Consider the following 16,126-nt stretch of genomic DNA (forward strand, 5'->3'; position numbering starts at 1 on the left):
TTCTTTGCTCAAGCCTGAAAAAAATGGTTCAAATAAAACAACAAGATTCAGAGATTTAAAGGAAAGGTTACCGGTTTTTGGTCAACACACTAGCTAGTACGACTACATCTAAAGTGAATTTGAGAGTTGGGAATAAAATTTACTGTAAACATTGGTTTTGAAAAAGAAGTTAGGAGAGGATTTAGACCGGTGGAATATATAGGCCGAGGAAGACTGCAACAACATACAACAACAATTTTGTGATTGTGATACATGTTTTAATGTGGGCCCGTGCGGCTTATGTACAGGTGCGTCTTGTGCAAGTACAAAAGCGGTTATCCTCTTAAAATGTGGTGGGTGCGGCTTATAATCAGGTACGCTCTATAGTCCGGAGTTTAAGGTAATCTGAATAAAATACACAGGATGGGTACGTCATTTGAGGTGTCCTTAAAATGTTGAAAGTGGAACATTTATCGTGCTATGAGCAGTGTTACTTAAAAAAGTAAATAGTTATAGTTACTCACTACTTCTTTTAAAAAGTAACTGAGTTAGTAACCCTACCAAACCCTGAATATATGTCTTGTGTTATTTAGATGAAAACTTGCTCGTCAGTAAGTATCAAACCTCTGGGAATGATTTCAATATGATAAACAGGGTTGGGCAGGGTTACTTTAACTGGATTACTTTCAATGACTTTTGGATTACTCCAATAACAAATATGCTAATAAAAGACAAAAGAAACTAAATAGGAATAAAATGACTCAACTTTAATGCAGGCTTGAGGAGTAACGGAATACATGGAACGGCAAAAATGATGTCGGCAAGCTGTTTGGATTTATTTTCATTTTGTTTCTGTCGCATTTTATGGTCGTTTTGCCGGAGATCAAAGAGATCAAAGCCAGGAGAGAAAGTTACCACGTGTTGTGAGTCATCATTTTATTCAGATTTAGTGTCTTTTGTCTTTTATTAGCATATTTGGTATTGGATTAATTCAAAAGTAATTGAAAGTAATCCAGTTAAAGTAACCCTACCCAACCCTGGTCGCATTTTATGGTCGTTTTGCCGGAGATCAAAGAGCTCAAAGCCAGGAGAGAAAGCTTACCACGTGTTGTGAGTCATCATTTTATTCCTATTTACTTTCTTTTGTCTTTTATTAGCATATTTGCTATTGGAGTCATCCAAAAGTAATTGAAAGTAATCCAGTTAAAATAACCCTACCTGACCCTGATCATGACAGAAAAATAAAAAGAAGAGAATAAAAGAGAAGAAAAAAAAAAAAGAGAAGGGAGCAGGATTCCGTTTCCTGCGCTGACTCCCAGTCCTCCACACCAATCATCCACCAAGTGACAAGTGTGTCCCTTATTGCCTATTAGGCTCCTGTCTAACAAGGCCGACTCGTGACATACAAGGCACCGGTGGCTGAGCTTCGCAGCGCCGAACCCAATCGCAGCGACGGAATACGGAGTCAGAATCCCCCCTTATCGGTTCTGACCTTGGCCCGCCCTGTCACCCATCCCGTTCCTCTTTGCTCTAACCTTCCTCCGGCCTCCCCAGACTATGTGGCCTCCAGCTCATCAGGAGGAAATTGGGCCAGGACTGGCGAGATGATGAGGCCGGACGACAGCCTCATCGATTAGCTGTCCCCCGCGGCTGATCTGCGGCTAACTGCTTGCTGGATGGAGGCTCATATCTCCTTCCTTATTCCCGACGCCTCTTTTCGGAAGCGCTGGCCTGTTCCTTTCCGCTTCCGATTCCTCGGGTCGGGAAAATAACGAGCCGGGCGATTGGGAAGGTCACCACCATAGATTTATGTTTGGTTTAACCCTTTATTGACCGCCATACCGGCCGCTTTTGAGGTTATTTTGGACAGGGTATCGTGTAACGAGCAGTGTTACTTTGAAACTGAGTTAGGGATTGAGTTACTCTACAGTAAAAGTAACTACCGTAAATTCCGGACTATAAACCGTTACTTTTTTCCCTACCTTTCAACCCTGCGGCTTATTCAGTGATGCGGCCAATTTATTTAACTTTTCTAACGGCCGCTAGCGGCGCTCGAGTGTTGCTACAATTAACTGCCCTGTCAAAGCTATATTAGCTATAAGCTTTGAAAACTCTCTCGGTGTACCCTCTTTCTTTTTAAATATGTGTAACCCATGTATAATATGTATTTGCAACTGTATATTTTTGTAATGTTTTTATTTGTATTTATTTTAGACACTTATTCTGGTATTTTTTGCATGTGTGAACGAAAAATGAGGGGCGGAACAAACGCGGGGTGCCGAGTTTAAGTGGGGACCGCTAAAGGTGAGAGACAGACAAGGAAAGAAGAGGGGGTAAAAAGTTGGTTCAAGAAAAAGGAGTTGCGTGAGTAAATGTGTTTATCTGATATATTTTTCCCACCATTAACTTTGGAAATAAACACTTTATTCCTTGGTTTACTTTCAACGGGACCTGGACTCTGCAGGTCTGCATCAAACCTGAAGTACCTGTATCATTTTCCGTTCATTTTGCCGGCTGTGACTTTTGGACTGAGAACTTTAATGCAGGACATTTAGTTTCAATCACGGGACTCGAAGTCGGGTTTGTGTTAATTTTGTGTTTGTGTTACGTGTTTAAATGTGGGCGCATGCGGCTTATATACAGGTGCGGCTTGTGTATGGAAAAAAAATCGTTTTTCTTCTTAAAATATGGTGGGTGCGGCTTATAATCAGGTGTGCTCTATAGTCCGGAATTTACGGTACCTGCTTATCAGGGGCATTAGGGATTCAGTGTCTGGCCCAAGGACACTTCAGCACAGAGGAGCCGGGAATCGAACCTACGACCTCTTGATCCCAAGACGAACGCTTTTCCTCCTTTCCTTTCAAGTTGCAATAACAGTAATCCACTTTTCAAGCCTGACCTAAAATTCAGCTAGTCTAAAAAAAATACACTCTGCTATTGTTTGTTCCAGAAGCAGGAAAGAGTGGGTAACGGCAAAACGTCCTTGTGACGGACCCAAGTGTAAAATCCTCATCAAAATTGTGAAATATACACTTTTTTCCTTGGATTACTTTCAACGGGACCCGGACTCTGCAGGTCTGCATCAAACCTGAAGTACCGGTATCATTCTCCGTTCATTTTGCCGGCTGTGATTTTTGGACTGTGAACTTTAATGAAGGACATTTAGTTTCAATCACGGGACTCGAAGTCGGGTTTGGGTTAATTCTGTGTTTGTGTTACATGTTTAAATGTGGGCGCGTGCGGCTTATATACAGGTGCGGCTTGTGTATGTAAAAAAATCGGTTTTCTTCTTAAAATATGGTGGGTGCGGCTTATAATCAGGTGCGCTCTATAGTCCGGAATTTACAGTCATAACAATAATGTCAAATGGTCTCGCGGGACACTTTTCAAGGCAGATCCTACGATTGTCCTTGCGCTTTCCGGCAACAGAGAAACGCCGATGCTAACTCCATGTGGCGCTAACTCCATGCTCTTCTTTTCCTCCCCTCTCCTCATTTGAGTGGAAAGCGACTACTCTAGTTAACACGCGCCTCCGGGGCATATCGCTGGCATCGCGATGCATCTTTTAAGTGTGTGCCTGTGGAAGCCATTTTTTTTTCTCTCCCCCCGCTTGCCTCCATACAACAAGAGGTCTCTAAAGACTCATTAGTCACACTCACCTCTCGGTAAAGAAAGGGAAGAAAGGGAAAGGGAGAGATGAAGAAATCGGCAGAGGACGATGACTGCATGCGCGCTTAGCATCTGGATGAGGATGGGCAATTGCGCACTGCTCGCACATTCTCGGCGCAAAAGAAAATCGAGCCAGTGCACAAAAATCAGGGCTCAAAATTACTAATTAAGGAGCGACTTAAGTCAAAGTTACAGTGCATGAAGGTAAAAAATACACGGGTTCCCCTGACGTTGTGTCCTAAATGCGGTATTTTGAAGTCGAGTCGAAGTAGAACGAAGTTGAGTAAAGTTAGTAGAAAATGTCGAGAACCGGCTTCTTCGGCTCGGCTCACTAAAAGGAACCGGCTCTTTCGGGTCCTAAACGGCTCTTCGGGTTGTTTTTGCTTCTTTCATCCCAACATGACCAAATATTAAGTAAAATTATGCACATAATGACTTAAAGGAAGGGGGGAATAGAACAAAAAAGAAAAAAAATACCGAAATGAAAAAGTAGTGAAAAGCTGAGAATAAAAGAAACAAAAGGAAGAGAAAAAAAGGAACAATTCTGAAAAAAGCCACAGAAAAAGAAAAGAAAGAAACAAAGGAAAAAAAAGTAAATAGAGAACAAAAAGAAAAAAGAAACAGCTAGGAAAAAATAAACACAATGAGATTTTTTTTAGAGGAATTTAAAAAAAAAGAAAAAAAAAACGGAAAAAGAAGAAAAAGTTTGTGTCGCATTCAAATAAATTCCAATTATACCAAGTGAATCTTATTGCCAATATTGTACTTCCACTAAAAAATGTGATTAAGTACAGTTCTGTATCTTACAAGCGACTCAATAAGCCCCCAAAAATGTTAATATCATGCAACAAAATATGTCAGGAAAAAAAGACAAATGGATATCTTGTGAAAGAATTGTGAAAACAAACGGCGTTTGTAAGCCGTACATGTCACGAGACCGGACCAGATCGGAGGCAGGAGGCAGGAAGGGTGAACTCATTCGCGTTAACGATCAGTTACTTTTTGTATCAACAGGAAAACAGGACCGAGTCAGAACCCACGTCTTGTGGGGCGGAAGTTCGTTTGACAGGCTGACCAAAAAAGCAAGAGAGCGCTGAATTTAATGTAGAAAGAAAGCCAATTTCTCAACCAGCTGCAGCTGCTGCCCCACGGGCGAGGCCAATTGGGCACCATGGCAACTGTGACACACACGGGCGGGGCCAATTGGGCACCAAAACTCAGGGACAAAAACAAAAACAGGCTTACAGGCAAACAGGAACTCAGTCTAGGAATACTCACAAAACAGGCTTTTACTCAGAACAGGCAAGTACAGGTTTCCTCAAGTCAAACAGAACAGAATAATGCAAAGTAATGCAATGAACCCGCAACCGGCAATCCCCAACCCGCCCTTAAGAAGCATACACGCAAATTAGAAAATCTGCTACAGCCGGTGCCAAGGGGGCGAGGCCAGCCGGTCGCCACGGCGACCATGCTGGACATGGCAGTACAACCGTTGCAATAGTACATGAGTCAATTCATTCAAAAGAGAAAACTCAGCAAAATGTAACTTGATGTCAAGTTTTGGACATGTTTGATCATGAATTATCTTGCCACACTTGGGATTATGGTGGCTCACTGTTGTTTCAAGCGTTGCTCACCGACTTTGTGTGAACGCTCAGACCCATGGGAAATTACAAGGAACATTGACCATAATGTGAAGATAACTAGGCGTCTGATTGTACTAATGAACCTTTTAATGAACTTCATTAGTAAAGGCGGATGTTATGGTCAACAAATATTGGGATGAGTCTAATTTTGTCTAATTTTTACTTGATGTTGACATTTTATTAAAGCATTCTTTGTCAAGGACCAGAACGGAAACAGAACCCACTCGCGTAACGTTTCTCACATTTCCATTGGGAAGAAGGGAAAGGATCCGGTGATCGCTGGTCGCGGGGAGCAGGTCGCTCTGAACGCTGAAGGATTTTATACATTTGGCTATAAAAATTTTTATACATTTGACTATAAAGGATTTTATACGATTGACTCATGCAATGAAGATTTTCACTGAGTAGGCTTTAGTTCAATGACAGGTCTCTAGTTTTGCCGGAGATCAAAGAGATCAAAGCCAGGAGAGAAAGCTTACCACGTGTTGTGAGTCATCATTTTATTCATATGTAGTTTATTTTGTCTTTTATTAGCTTATTTGGTATTGGAGTAATCCAAAAGTAATTGAAAGTAATCCAGTTAAAGTAACCCTACCCAACCCTGGTCGCATTTTATGTTAGTTTTGCCGGAGATCAAAGAGATCAAAGCCAGGAGAGAAAGCTTACCACGTGTTGTGAGTCATCATTTTATTCATATGTAGTTTATTTTGTCTTTTATTAGCTTATTTGGTATTGGAGTAATCCAAAAGTAATTGAAAGTAATCCAGTTAAAGTAACCCTACCCAACCCTGGTCGCATTTTATGTTAGTTTTGCCGGAGATCAAAGAGATCAAAGCCAGGAGAGAAAGCTTACCACGTGTTGTGAGTCATCATTTGATTCATATTTAGTTTATTTTGGTCTTTTATTAGCATATTTGGTATTGGAGTCATCCAAAAGTAATTGAAAGTAATCCAGTTAAAGTAACCCTACCCAACCCTGGTCGCATTTTATGTTTGTTTTGCCGGATATCAAAGAGATCAAAGCCAGGAGAGAAAGCTTACCACGTGTTGTGTGTCATCATTTGATTCATATTTAGTTTATTTTGGTCTTTTATTAGCATATTTGGTATTGGAGTCATCCAAAAGTAATTGAAAGTAATCCAGTTAAAGTAACCCTACCCAACCCTGGTCGCATTTGATGTTAGTTTTGCCGGAGATCAAAGAGCTCAAAGCCAAGAGAGAAAGCTTACCACGTGTTGTGAGTCATCATTTTATTCATATTTAGTTTATTTTGTCTTTTATTAGCATATTTGGTATTGGAGTAATCGAAAAGCAATTGAAAGTAATCCAGTTAAAGTAACCCTACCCAACCCTGGTCGCATTTTATGTTAGTTTTGCAGGAGATCAAAGAGACCAAAGCCAGGAGAGAAAGCTTACCACGTGTTGTGTGTCATCATTTGATTCATATTTAGTTTATTTTGTCTTTTATTAGCGTGTTTGGTATTGGAGTAATCCAGTTAAAGTAACCCTACCCAACCCTGGAAGTAACTACCTGCTTATCAGGGCCATTAGGGGTTCAGTGTCTTGCCCAAGGACACTTTGACACAGAGGAGCCGGGAATCAAACCTGCAACCTCTTGATCCAAAGACGAGCGCTTTACCTCCTTTCGTTTCCAGTTGCAATAAGTAAGTAATCCATTTTTCAAGCCTGACCTAAAAAATCAGCTAGTCTAAAAAAAAATACACTCTGCTATTGTTTCTTCCAGAAACAGGAAAGAGTGGGGAACGGCAAAACGTCCTTGTGACGGACCCGAGTGTAATATCCTCATCAAAATTGGCGCTCAGATGTCACATATGCTGTTGACATTTCACCGAGCAGAAACAATTTGTCCGTGTGAAATAGGGGAGAGGAAACCAGCTCGGGGAGGTGAAAAGGGGGAGAAACAATTTGACTGGAGGAGAGAAAATAGTGTGTGGAGGGAGGAACCGTGTTGACATGAGGTCATGATGGGAGTGGACACAGTGTAAGCAGAAAAATAATAGAGTTTACAGGCGTTTGTTTTCAAATGGCAACATGTAGAAATTTAACCTCGGGCGAGGGAATAAATCGCTGGGTCTTCTTATTTTTTGTGTGGATTCGATTGCTCTGGCAGATCATGCTATTTTTTTGAGCATTTACTCCATTAGTTGATAATTAGATTTGATGGGTCCTCTTACCGGGCAGCACGGCGGCGCAGTGGTTAGCGCTTGTGCGGCACAGTTCATGTCATGGGAACCTGTCGTGGGTTCATATCCAGCTCCAGACTTCCTGTGCGGAGTTTGTATGTTCTCCCCGTGCTTGCGTGGGTTTCCTCCGGGCACTCCGGTTTCCTCCCACTTTCCAAAAACATGCATTTCAGGTGAATTGGCCGGTCCAAATTGTCCCTAGGTGTGAATGAGCGAATGGGTTGTCTGTCCCTGTGTGCCCTGCGATTGGCTGGCAACTAGTTCAGGGTGTCCCCTGCCCACTGCCCGGAGATGGCTGGGATGGGCTCCAGCCCCCCCTGCGACCCTAAAGAGGATGAGGGGTCCACTTACCATACCGGAGAGTGCAGTTGGTGCTGTTGCACTAGAGCACAGGTGTCAAACAGGCGGCCCGCGGGCCAGATCAGGCCGGCTAAGGGATTGAACCCGGCCCGCGAGACAACACTCAGAGAAGTGCAAGAGAAAAACAAGCTGCAGATTGAAATATGTCAACTTGATGTTGCCAAAGCCAGGTGCCGCTCACAAAGACACTCTACTTTTTTTTCTTTCTTTCTCTCTCCCTCTTTCTTTTCCACCCATTTTCTCCCACTCTGTCTCTTTCTCTCTCTGTGTCTCTCTTTTTCTCTTCCTTTGCTGCTCTTTGTCTCTTTCTCTCTCTGTCTTTTAACCTTTTTTGCTCTAACTTCCTTTTTTCCTTTTCTTTCTTCTCTCTTTCTCTCTTCCTACCCTTTGCGCTTTCTTTTCTCTCCTTCTGTTTTTCTATTTCTCTTTGGATTTCTTTCTCCCTCTCCCTTTCTTTTCCCCCTCTCTCACGACTTTTTATCTTTTGTTTCTCCCTCTCATTCCCTCTCTCTTTTTCTTTCTTTGTCCCGCCCTCTCTCCTTATCCCTCCCTCTTTCTCTTATTTCTTTATCTCTGTTTTTTTTTCTCTTTAATCTTCTAGTCCGGCCCCCGACAGAATTTTTGTTCTATCGTGTGGCCCCCGAGTTAACATGAGTTTAACACGCCTGCACTAGAGTATCCCACCCAAGTACTCACCAGGCCTGAACCTGCTTAGCTTCCCAAGATTGAGCGTTCTCATGGTGGTATAGCTGTAGATGGGACGGGAATTTGTATTTGATGGAGGCAACCGAAATATGGTAGTTTTCATTTTTTACCTTTCAGCGTAGTACTCCCCTCTAGCAGAGAACTATATTGGTGAGTAATACTCTATTTTCTGGCTGCTTGGTGTGATTGGGTGTCGCAGTATCCAATTTGGCCGCCAAAAGGTGTTGGAGACACCACGAAAGCAGATGTTTATTGTTTATGTTGGTATTTATTGGGGGTGACTTGTATAGTAGGCTTAAACGTATTTGCTCAAGGTGTGTATTTGTAATCAGTTTGATGTTCCTTTTGGCGTCTCTTAGTCTTACTGTCTTTGTTTAAAGATGTCGGTACTTTTCCAGGGGTGGTATTTTGTATTTGTCTCAATATACCAGTACTGTTCCATGTCTTGTGATTTCAATAAAACACAGAGGAAGGGTGGGCGAGAGTGAGTGAGAGTGGACAAGCGAGATGCTTGGCCTCTCTGCTTGCCTCCCCAGGTGCAGCAGGTTAAAAAACTTAACAAGTCTATTGCCGGGTGTATTTTCTATCGTTAGCCAAATTTATAGCTCTCCCACAAATCAATGTTCTACTTTTTAGACCCAACATGCCGGGACAGGGAAACTAGCCAAAGACAATCACCGAGGCCTAAACTACAACTGTCTACATTTTCGCGAAAATCACTTTAGCCGTTTCGGAGCCTATAAGTCACATACAAACACACACTCACACACAAATTGGTTTTATAAAGAAATTTGGATGAAAAAGAACCTTTTTTTGCAATGTACAAACTCAAGTGTCATTTTCAGATAGGATTTGTTTCTGAAATAAGTTACCCGTCCTACCTGCTTAGCAGATAATTATAAAAATAGGGATTTCCTCCCACATGTTTCCACACATATTACAGTTTGTTTTCTCACACAGATACTCAACAATCATCAATTGTCAATTTGTTGTTACCAATTCAAAGAAATTGAGTGAGTCAGGCACCACAAACACATTAGTTTGCAGCGGTGAAGAAGAACACTAATCTTTCGGGAGTTTCGCTACATTTTTAAGCTAGCTGGTGAAAGAGACGATTACAAGTCAAATCTGTTGTGTGCGCAGAGCTTCATCGGATGTTTTCCTAAGTAATTGTAATCCTTTGCTCGGAGCACGCTTTTTGCCTCCTTGCCCAAAAGGCACCGGTCTCACCTTTTACCGTCTATCCGTTAATTGGTCCCTTACGGATGCAAGAAATCATTCTCTCAATCTGCCCGCCGGCGTTAAATAAACAAAACCAGGGTGTCGGGGACGTGAGCTCAAATACATTCTTTGAGTTCTTTAGGTTCTGATATGAATTACTAATCCCATCGGGCCGGCAGTAGCTCAGGAGGTAGAGCGCTCGTCTTGGGATCATTCTCTCGTTCCCGGCTGCCCGATTTGCTTTCGATCCCCGACCTCGCTCCGTTTTCCCGTCCCGGCTGCCCAACTTGCTTCCGTTTTCTGACCACGCTACGTTCTCCCGTCCCCGCTGCCCGACTTGCTTCTGCTCTCCGACCACGCTTAGTTCGCGAGGGCTTCGCTGTTGTTTTTACCCCGCACCTGACTTCCTCGATTCCCCAATAAAGCATTGTGGGAAACGTTACGTTACGTTTGGGTCAACTGCCTGTTCCTGCATTTATATAGCGCTTTTCAAGTCTATGACCCAAAGCGCTTTACAATGTGCTTCACACCCATTCACATACCAATATCAGCATCAGCCATGGAAGCAAACCAGGGTTGGGTAGGGTTACTTTAACTTGATTACTTTTAATTACTTTTGGATTACTCCAATACCAAATATGCTAATAAAAGACAAAAGAAACTAAATATGAATAAAATTACTCAATTTTGTGCAGGCTTGGGGAGTCATCATTTTGTTTCTGTCGCATTTTATGTTCATTTTGCCGGAGATCAAAGAGATCAAAGCCAAGAGAGAAAGCTTACCACGTGTTGTGAGTCATCATTTGATTCATATTTAGTTTATTTTGTCTTTTATTCGCATACTTGGTATTGGAGTAATCTAAAAGTCATTGAAAGTAATCCAGTTAAAGTAACCCTACCCAACCCTGGTCGTATTTTATGTTAGTTTTCGCCGGCGTTAAATAAACACAACCAGGGTGTCAGGGACGTGAGTTCAAATACATTCTTTGAGTTATTTGGGTTCTGATATGAATTACTAATCCCATCGGGCCGGCAGTAGCTCAGGAGGTAGAGCGCTCGTCTTGGGATCAAGGGATCCCAGTTCGAATCCCGGCTCGTCCGTGTTACATGTCGAAATGTCCTTGGGTAAGACACTGAACCCCTAATGCCCCCGATAAGCAGGTGAGCGCCTTACATGGCTACAAGGCCGCTATTGGGAAATGTGGAGCACATTGTAAAGCGCTTTGGGAAGTCATTGACTTGAAAAGCGCTATAGAAATGCAGACCATTTCATTTATCCGGTAACTTTCAGAGATAAATTCTGTATTCTTAGTTTCTGATGAAAGTCAAAAAAGAGGGGAAGCTGAATGTGTAAATATTTTTTTCTCTGAAGAATGCAAAAATTTCGTACACGGAGTAAAAGAACAATTCGTTATTACTTTGAGTTCTTTGAGTTCTGATACAAATTAATAATCCCATACAAATTGAATCAATGAACCAGGCTGTTTGAAATAGAACACACAGTTTATTGACACACAGAGACTTAATGATAAAAAGAAAAAGGGGAACGGAAGCGCCGCAGATTATGTTTTTTATCAGGGGATTATGGAGTTTTTGACCATTGAAAGTCTGGAAGTTACGAGCACAAAAAAAAAGTTTCCTAGTCGATTTGGGGAAATTCCCTTGTACACAAAAAAAACGCTCATTCCCAAGAACCAGCAAACAAGGAATTAAATCTGAAACTGTCATCTTACTTGTTGTTGTGGAGAGATTTTGTCTCGTGCTCCGAAGGGTCGCAACATGTGGCCCATGTACTATGCGGCCAATGTGCAATGAGTCAGTCAGGTAGGAGAAAAAGAGACTGGCTATCGCTCGACCAGATCATGCGTCTATGGGCGTGGTCTTAGATATCTGATACTCTCAGTATCGGGTGACGGTGTTTGAAATTGTTAAACTTCTCAGATTTTATTATGGTACATGGTGATTTGTTACGTCCGGGAACTGTACAGAAGAGGACACAGTCGTTCCATCCATTCCAAAGTCATTTTTGTGCAGGGCTTTTTTGCTCTACACATATATGCTTGAAATCTTTCTAACAAGTAATGCCACCCGGCTTAATATTTTAGTGTGGCAGCAGGTGACTAAATATCAGGTATGTTAAGACTTGTATGCTAAGACTGTGACATCATATCAGGATGTTATCGGTCCAATAAATATTAGCCTGATAATTATCATGTACCCTTACTTAGTAACTAGTGTCGGCATGTATAATGACTTTTGTTGATGTAATAATATCAATACTTGGTCACCTCATTTCCGCAAAGGATGGGGGAGCTTAAGATCAGGAAAATGGTTCAGCATGTGTACAATATGTTGTGATTTTGCAGGCTTCAGAATTTTAGTCAGTACAGTTCAATGAGGTTTATTTTAGAATGTTAATACCAATTTAATGAAGATTGACTTTAGCGCTAGTCGATTGAGATTGACAGGTGAGGACAAACGAGTGTCTTTATCAACGAGTTACCTTTCTGTACTAGACATTTCCCCGCTGATTTTTTTTAAATGTAAGAAATGGACAAGAATAAGTTCATTTGTTTGACTCCCTTGACGGAAGGAAAACTGAGATCACTTGCACTCGTTTTTTGGTTTTTATTGGAAGGAAGGAACGACAAGGCGTGATTCTTCGATCCGTTGTTTGACGGAATGACGAAGCTTGACAGGCGGGCGAAGGCTTGGCGGGAATGGTCGCGGACAGGCGGAATCGTCGTGTTGTTGGTCGGGGCTGGAGAAGAAGGGCGTCGTCGTGTTCGGAAATGCGATCAGGAATCAGACGGGCAGGTCAGGTCGTAGGCAAATTCGGAAACGGGTCGGCAACAGAGATCAAGTAGAAGAAAACAGGAGGCAGGCAAAGAGTCGGAGGTACGGGCTTTCTGAGCAGATGGCAACAGGTAGCATAGTACTATCAGACAGCTTGTTTCCGGAAGCGGAGGATTTAAATGGACAGGGTGCGCCAATCAGCTGTCCTGGCTGTTGGCGCCAAATCCTGAGCACAGGTGTTCCAGATGACACTGTACTGTTTTAAATGTAAGAAATGGACAAGAATAAGTTCATTTGTTTGACTCCCTTGACAGTGTTTCGATACATCTGTACTAACAAACCCCTCCGCCTTCTTACCATGCTGCTCCTCTGGTCTACAGGTTTTGCGTGGGGGACAAGTTCTTCCTGAAGAACAACATGATCCTGTGCCAAACAGACTATGAAGAAGGCCTGATGAAGGAGGGCTACGCACCCCAGGTCCGCTGACCTTCGTAAACGGGGGTAAGGGGCCGGGGCCCGGAGCAGGAGAAGGACGTAGACGAAGACTGGTGGAAAGCTTTGCAATCACACAACAAAACGCACTATTGCTTCCTGTCCAGCTCCTGTCCTGCTCCCTCCCTCCGCATGTACATAATGGAAGACCCGTCCAGAAGCGGAGATACTCGACTGTACAGAATAGCCATAAAGACTGTGACACGGCAAGCGGCGGCGCTAGAAACGGAGTCTTACCTAAAAATATTTGCGAACGCCTCAGCAAACAAAAAACACCGGACGTCCGGAACGGAATCAATGGACGGATACTGAAGTGTATCGCGTGTCACCTTTTATGACAAGGACTGCTCGATCCAACTACTTGAATCTAAAACACGCAGAGGTATTGTCAATCAGTGTATCTTTGGGATAACACCTTTTTACTGGATGTTGTAAAATGTAAACAAAGGAGTTTGAAAAAAAATAATTTAATACTTGTATGTATGGGGACGTGTGTGAGTGTATGTAAATGGCGCTTCGATTTTTCGGGAGGGAGTTTTTCCACATCGTCTTGGTTTCTGTTGTCGTTCTCTATCTCAGACCTGATAAATCCATACTTTCCAATATCTTACATTGGGCATAATTCGGTTAACAGACCAATTTCACACTTTTTAAAAATGAGCCGATATCAGGTATTGGTATCAGTACCGATAACTACCATTCTAAGGTATCGGTACTGACATTTATAGACAGTACCAGTATTGGTGCCTACTCGTAACCGTTAACAATTAGGAACCAGAAATTAAATGAATGCCGACTTATCTTTATTTTGACTAAATAATCAGAAAAAACATTTTGTTGGGTTTTCAAAGGTTTTTCTTTAAAACCATCAGTTAACCTTTTTATTAATGTATCGGTACTTTGTACCGGTATCTGAAGCGACTCAAGATTTGGGTATTGGTATTAAAAAACGTGACATCGAACGTATGTAACTGCGGTGTAGCCGTCCCACCAAGGATCCACATTCAGGCTGGACTGAATGATGAGGCTTTTATTACAATTGCTGCAATGAGCGACACAACATACACACACCATGTGGTTAGCACCTCCGCTGGTTCTCAATATCTATGAGGGGAATTAGCATTTTAGTCCAGTACAACGTACAGCAAAACTAACGTAAATGGCGACAGAAACAAAAGCAAAATAAAACCAAACAGCTTGACAACATCGATTACATTACTGTGTATGTTGCAAGATTTGCCAGTTATGGTTTGAATTTTGTCAATTAACTTTTTTTACCGAGCACCAAAAGATTGTCATAAAATCAGAGGCTAAACTAAACCTTACTCCATACCAGCAGGTGGCACTGTGGGACTCGTCATTGCAGGACACTTATACACAAACATATTTCAGCAGGAATTTCAACAAAACAAAAGTTATTATTACACCCGTTACACATATATATTGAATAGCTGTTCATCATACATGGATTAGGATGGCAGTTAAAGGGACAGTGTTTATTATTTAGCAGCTGCTAGTGGTGAAAAAAAACATTCTCTCCTCAATATTGATTTATATAATAAGCAGAAATACCTGAACTATCATATAAACATGTTTTTTTTAAATACTGGTAGGTCAAGAAATGTGCATTTATTTACATAACAGTAACCTCACCTAGAGGTTGCTGACATTTTTGTCAGACATCTTGCTGATACAGGTACCCAGAAAAACAAACAAAAAGCTTGCAGACGGGCTAAAAAAAATGAAAAGAAAATGGTACAGTTTTGGTCACTTTGACTTTCCGTACTTTGTATTTTTCATTGTGCTTTTTAGGAATTAGTTTTGGTTGCACGACACCAGGGGTCTCCTACGTGGTGCCCGCGGGCAACAGTGTACCCCCCAAGGACAGGTTCTGAAACTAGCTTACCGGTGTAGGATCATTGTGATTTTCTAGTAAAATGATTTTTTGTGGTGAACTTAGTATTTAACCCTACCTCCAATAAATAACCGTTTTAATAAGATAGGAACAACAATGTTGTTAGGGTCTGGTCCGTCTCCTTCCACCAGGGGGCTCCAGGTGTTTTTGGAACTGGGCAGACACCTGTCCCTAATGTTCCTCACCCCTTTTAAAGATATTTCGAACAACACACATGGTCGGGTCATTTTCATTTCCACCACCACGTTAGGTTTGTGTTTGTTGCTTCTTTCTTTGTTCCTTAATTTTTTCCATTTCCAGTTTTGGTCTTTGATTCCCATTTGGTCAGTTTTGTTTGGACATTTCGATGTTTTGTGAACCCAAGTTTGTTTGTAAACCCAAGTTTGTTTGTCACTTTGTACCTTCTTGTGTTATTGAACACAATCCCATTTTTGAGCACCCCTGCCTGATTAGATGGACCCCCAAAAACAGGATGACTTGACCACAAAAATGGCCGAGGGCAGGCTTCCACGTCTCTGTCCTAGTGGCCCCTCGGCCCCACCAACAAGTGGACACGAAACCCCTAACAGAATGTCCAAACCAGAAACCCAACACTAAAGAAACACAAGCATGGGGTGGTGGTGGAAAGGCAAATGATCCGACCACGTGTGTTGTTCAAGATGTCCTTATATATGAATATATTAGGGACAGATGTGTGGAAATTGGACACACCAGCGGTCAGTACTTATCAAGCTGAGCGCCCCCTGGTGAATAGAGGCGCTCCAACATATACTTCTACTATGGAAATGCATCTCAAATTTGGTAACAAAAAGTAGATAGATAGATAGAGGTAGGGAAATTCACACTTTCCAGCAGTATCCTTGTGTTGATTATTAACAGATTAACAAGATGGCCACGGGGTGCTGTGTTGTAGTTTAGCAACAGCGGAGTGGATGACGTCACACGCTAGGCCAAAAGTTCGACGTCCCTGCAGCAGATGGAAATCTTTGTGCCCAGGGTTACACCACCTCGTGTTCACGTAGATAGCGTGTCCTCCTCCTCTCCGCTTCCCGCAGGCTTTTGTGTCTCTGTCTGCCCTAACAGTACTGAAGCCGGGTAGCTCCACGTTAGCGTCTGGGATGCTAGATGTGAGCCACGTT

The 16,126-nt window shown here is 42.3% G+C and overlaps 1 protein-coding gene across 3 annotated transcripts in view; it reads left to right on the forward strand.

Moving 5' to 3' along the window:
• The window catches only part of lmo3 (LIM domain only 3), a 101,467-nt gene extending 85,683 nt beyond the window's left edge, over positions 1–15,784 (forward strand). For 2 of the 3 annotated variants that reach the window (XM_088347346.1, XM_088347344.1), the window contains exon 4: positions 12,961–15,784. In XM_088347346.1, coding sequence (XP_088203472.1) covers positions 12,961–13,066 — 106 coding nt within the window. In that variant the 3' untranslated portion in view covers positions 13,067–15,784. The remainder of the gene's footprint in view (positions 1–12,960) is intronic. The other variant, XM_088347345.1, reaches the window with a different exon arrangement.
• The last annotated feature ends 342 nt before the right edge of the window (positions 15,785–16,126 follow it).

Source organism: Urocampus carinirostris, chromosome 11 (genome assembly GCF_059441175.1).
Source record: "Urocampus carinirostris isolate Australia breed hairy pipefish chromosome 11, RoL_Ucar_1.0, whole genome shotgun sequence".
Taxonomy (NCBI): Eukaryota; Metazoa; Chordata; class Actinopteri; order Syngnathiformes; family Syngnathidae; genus Urocampus; species Urocampus carinirostris.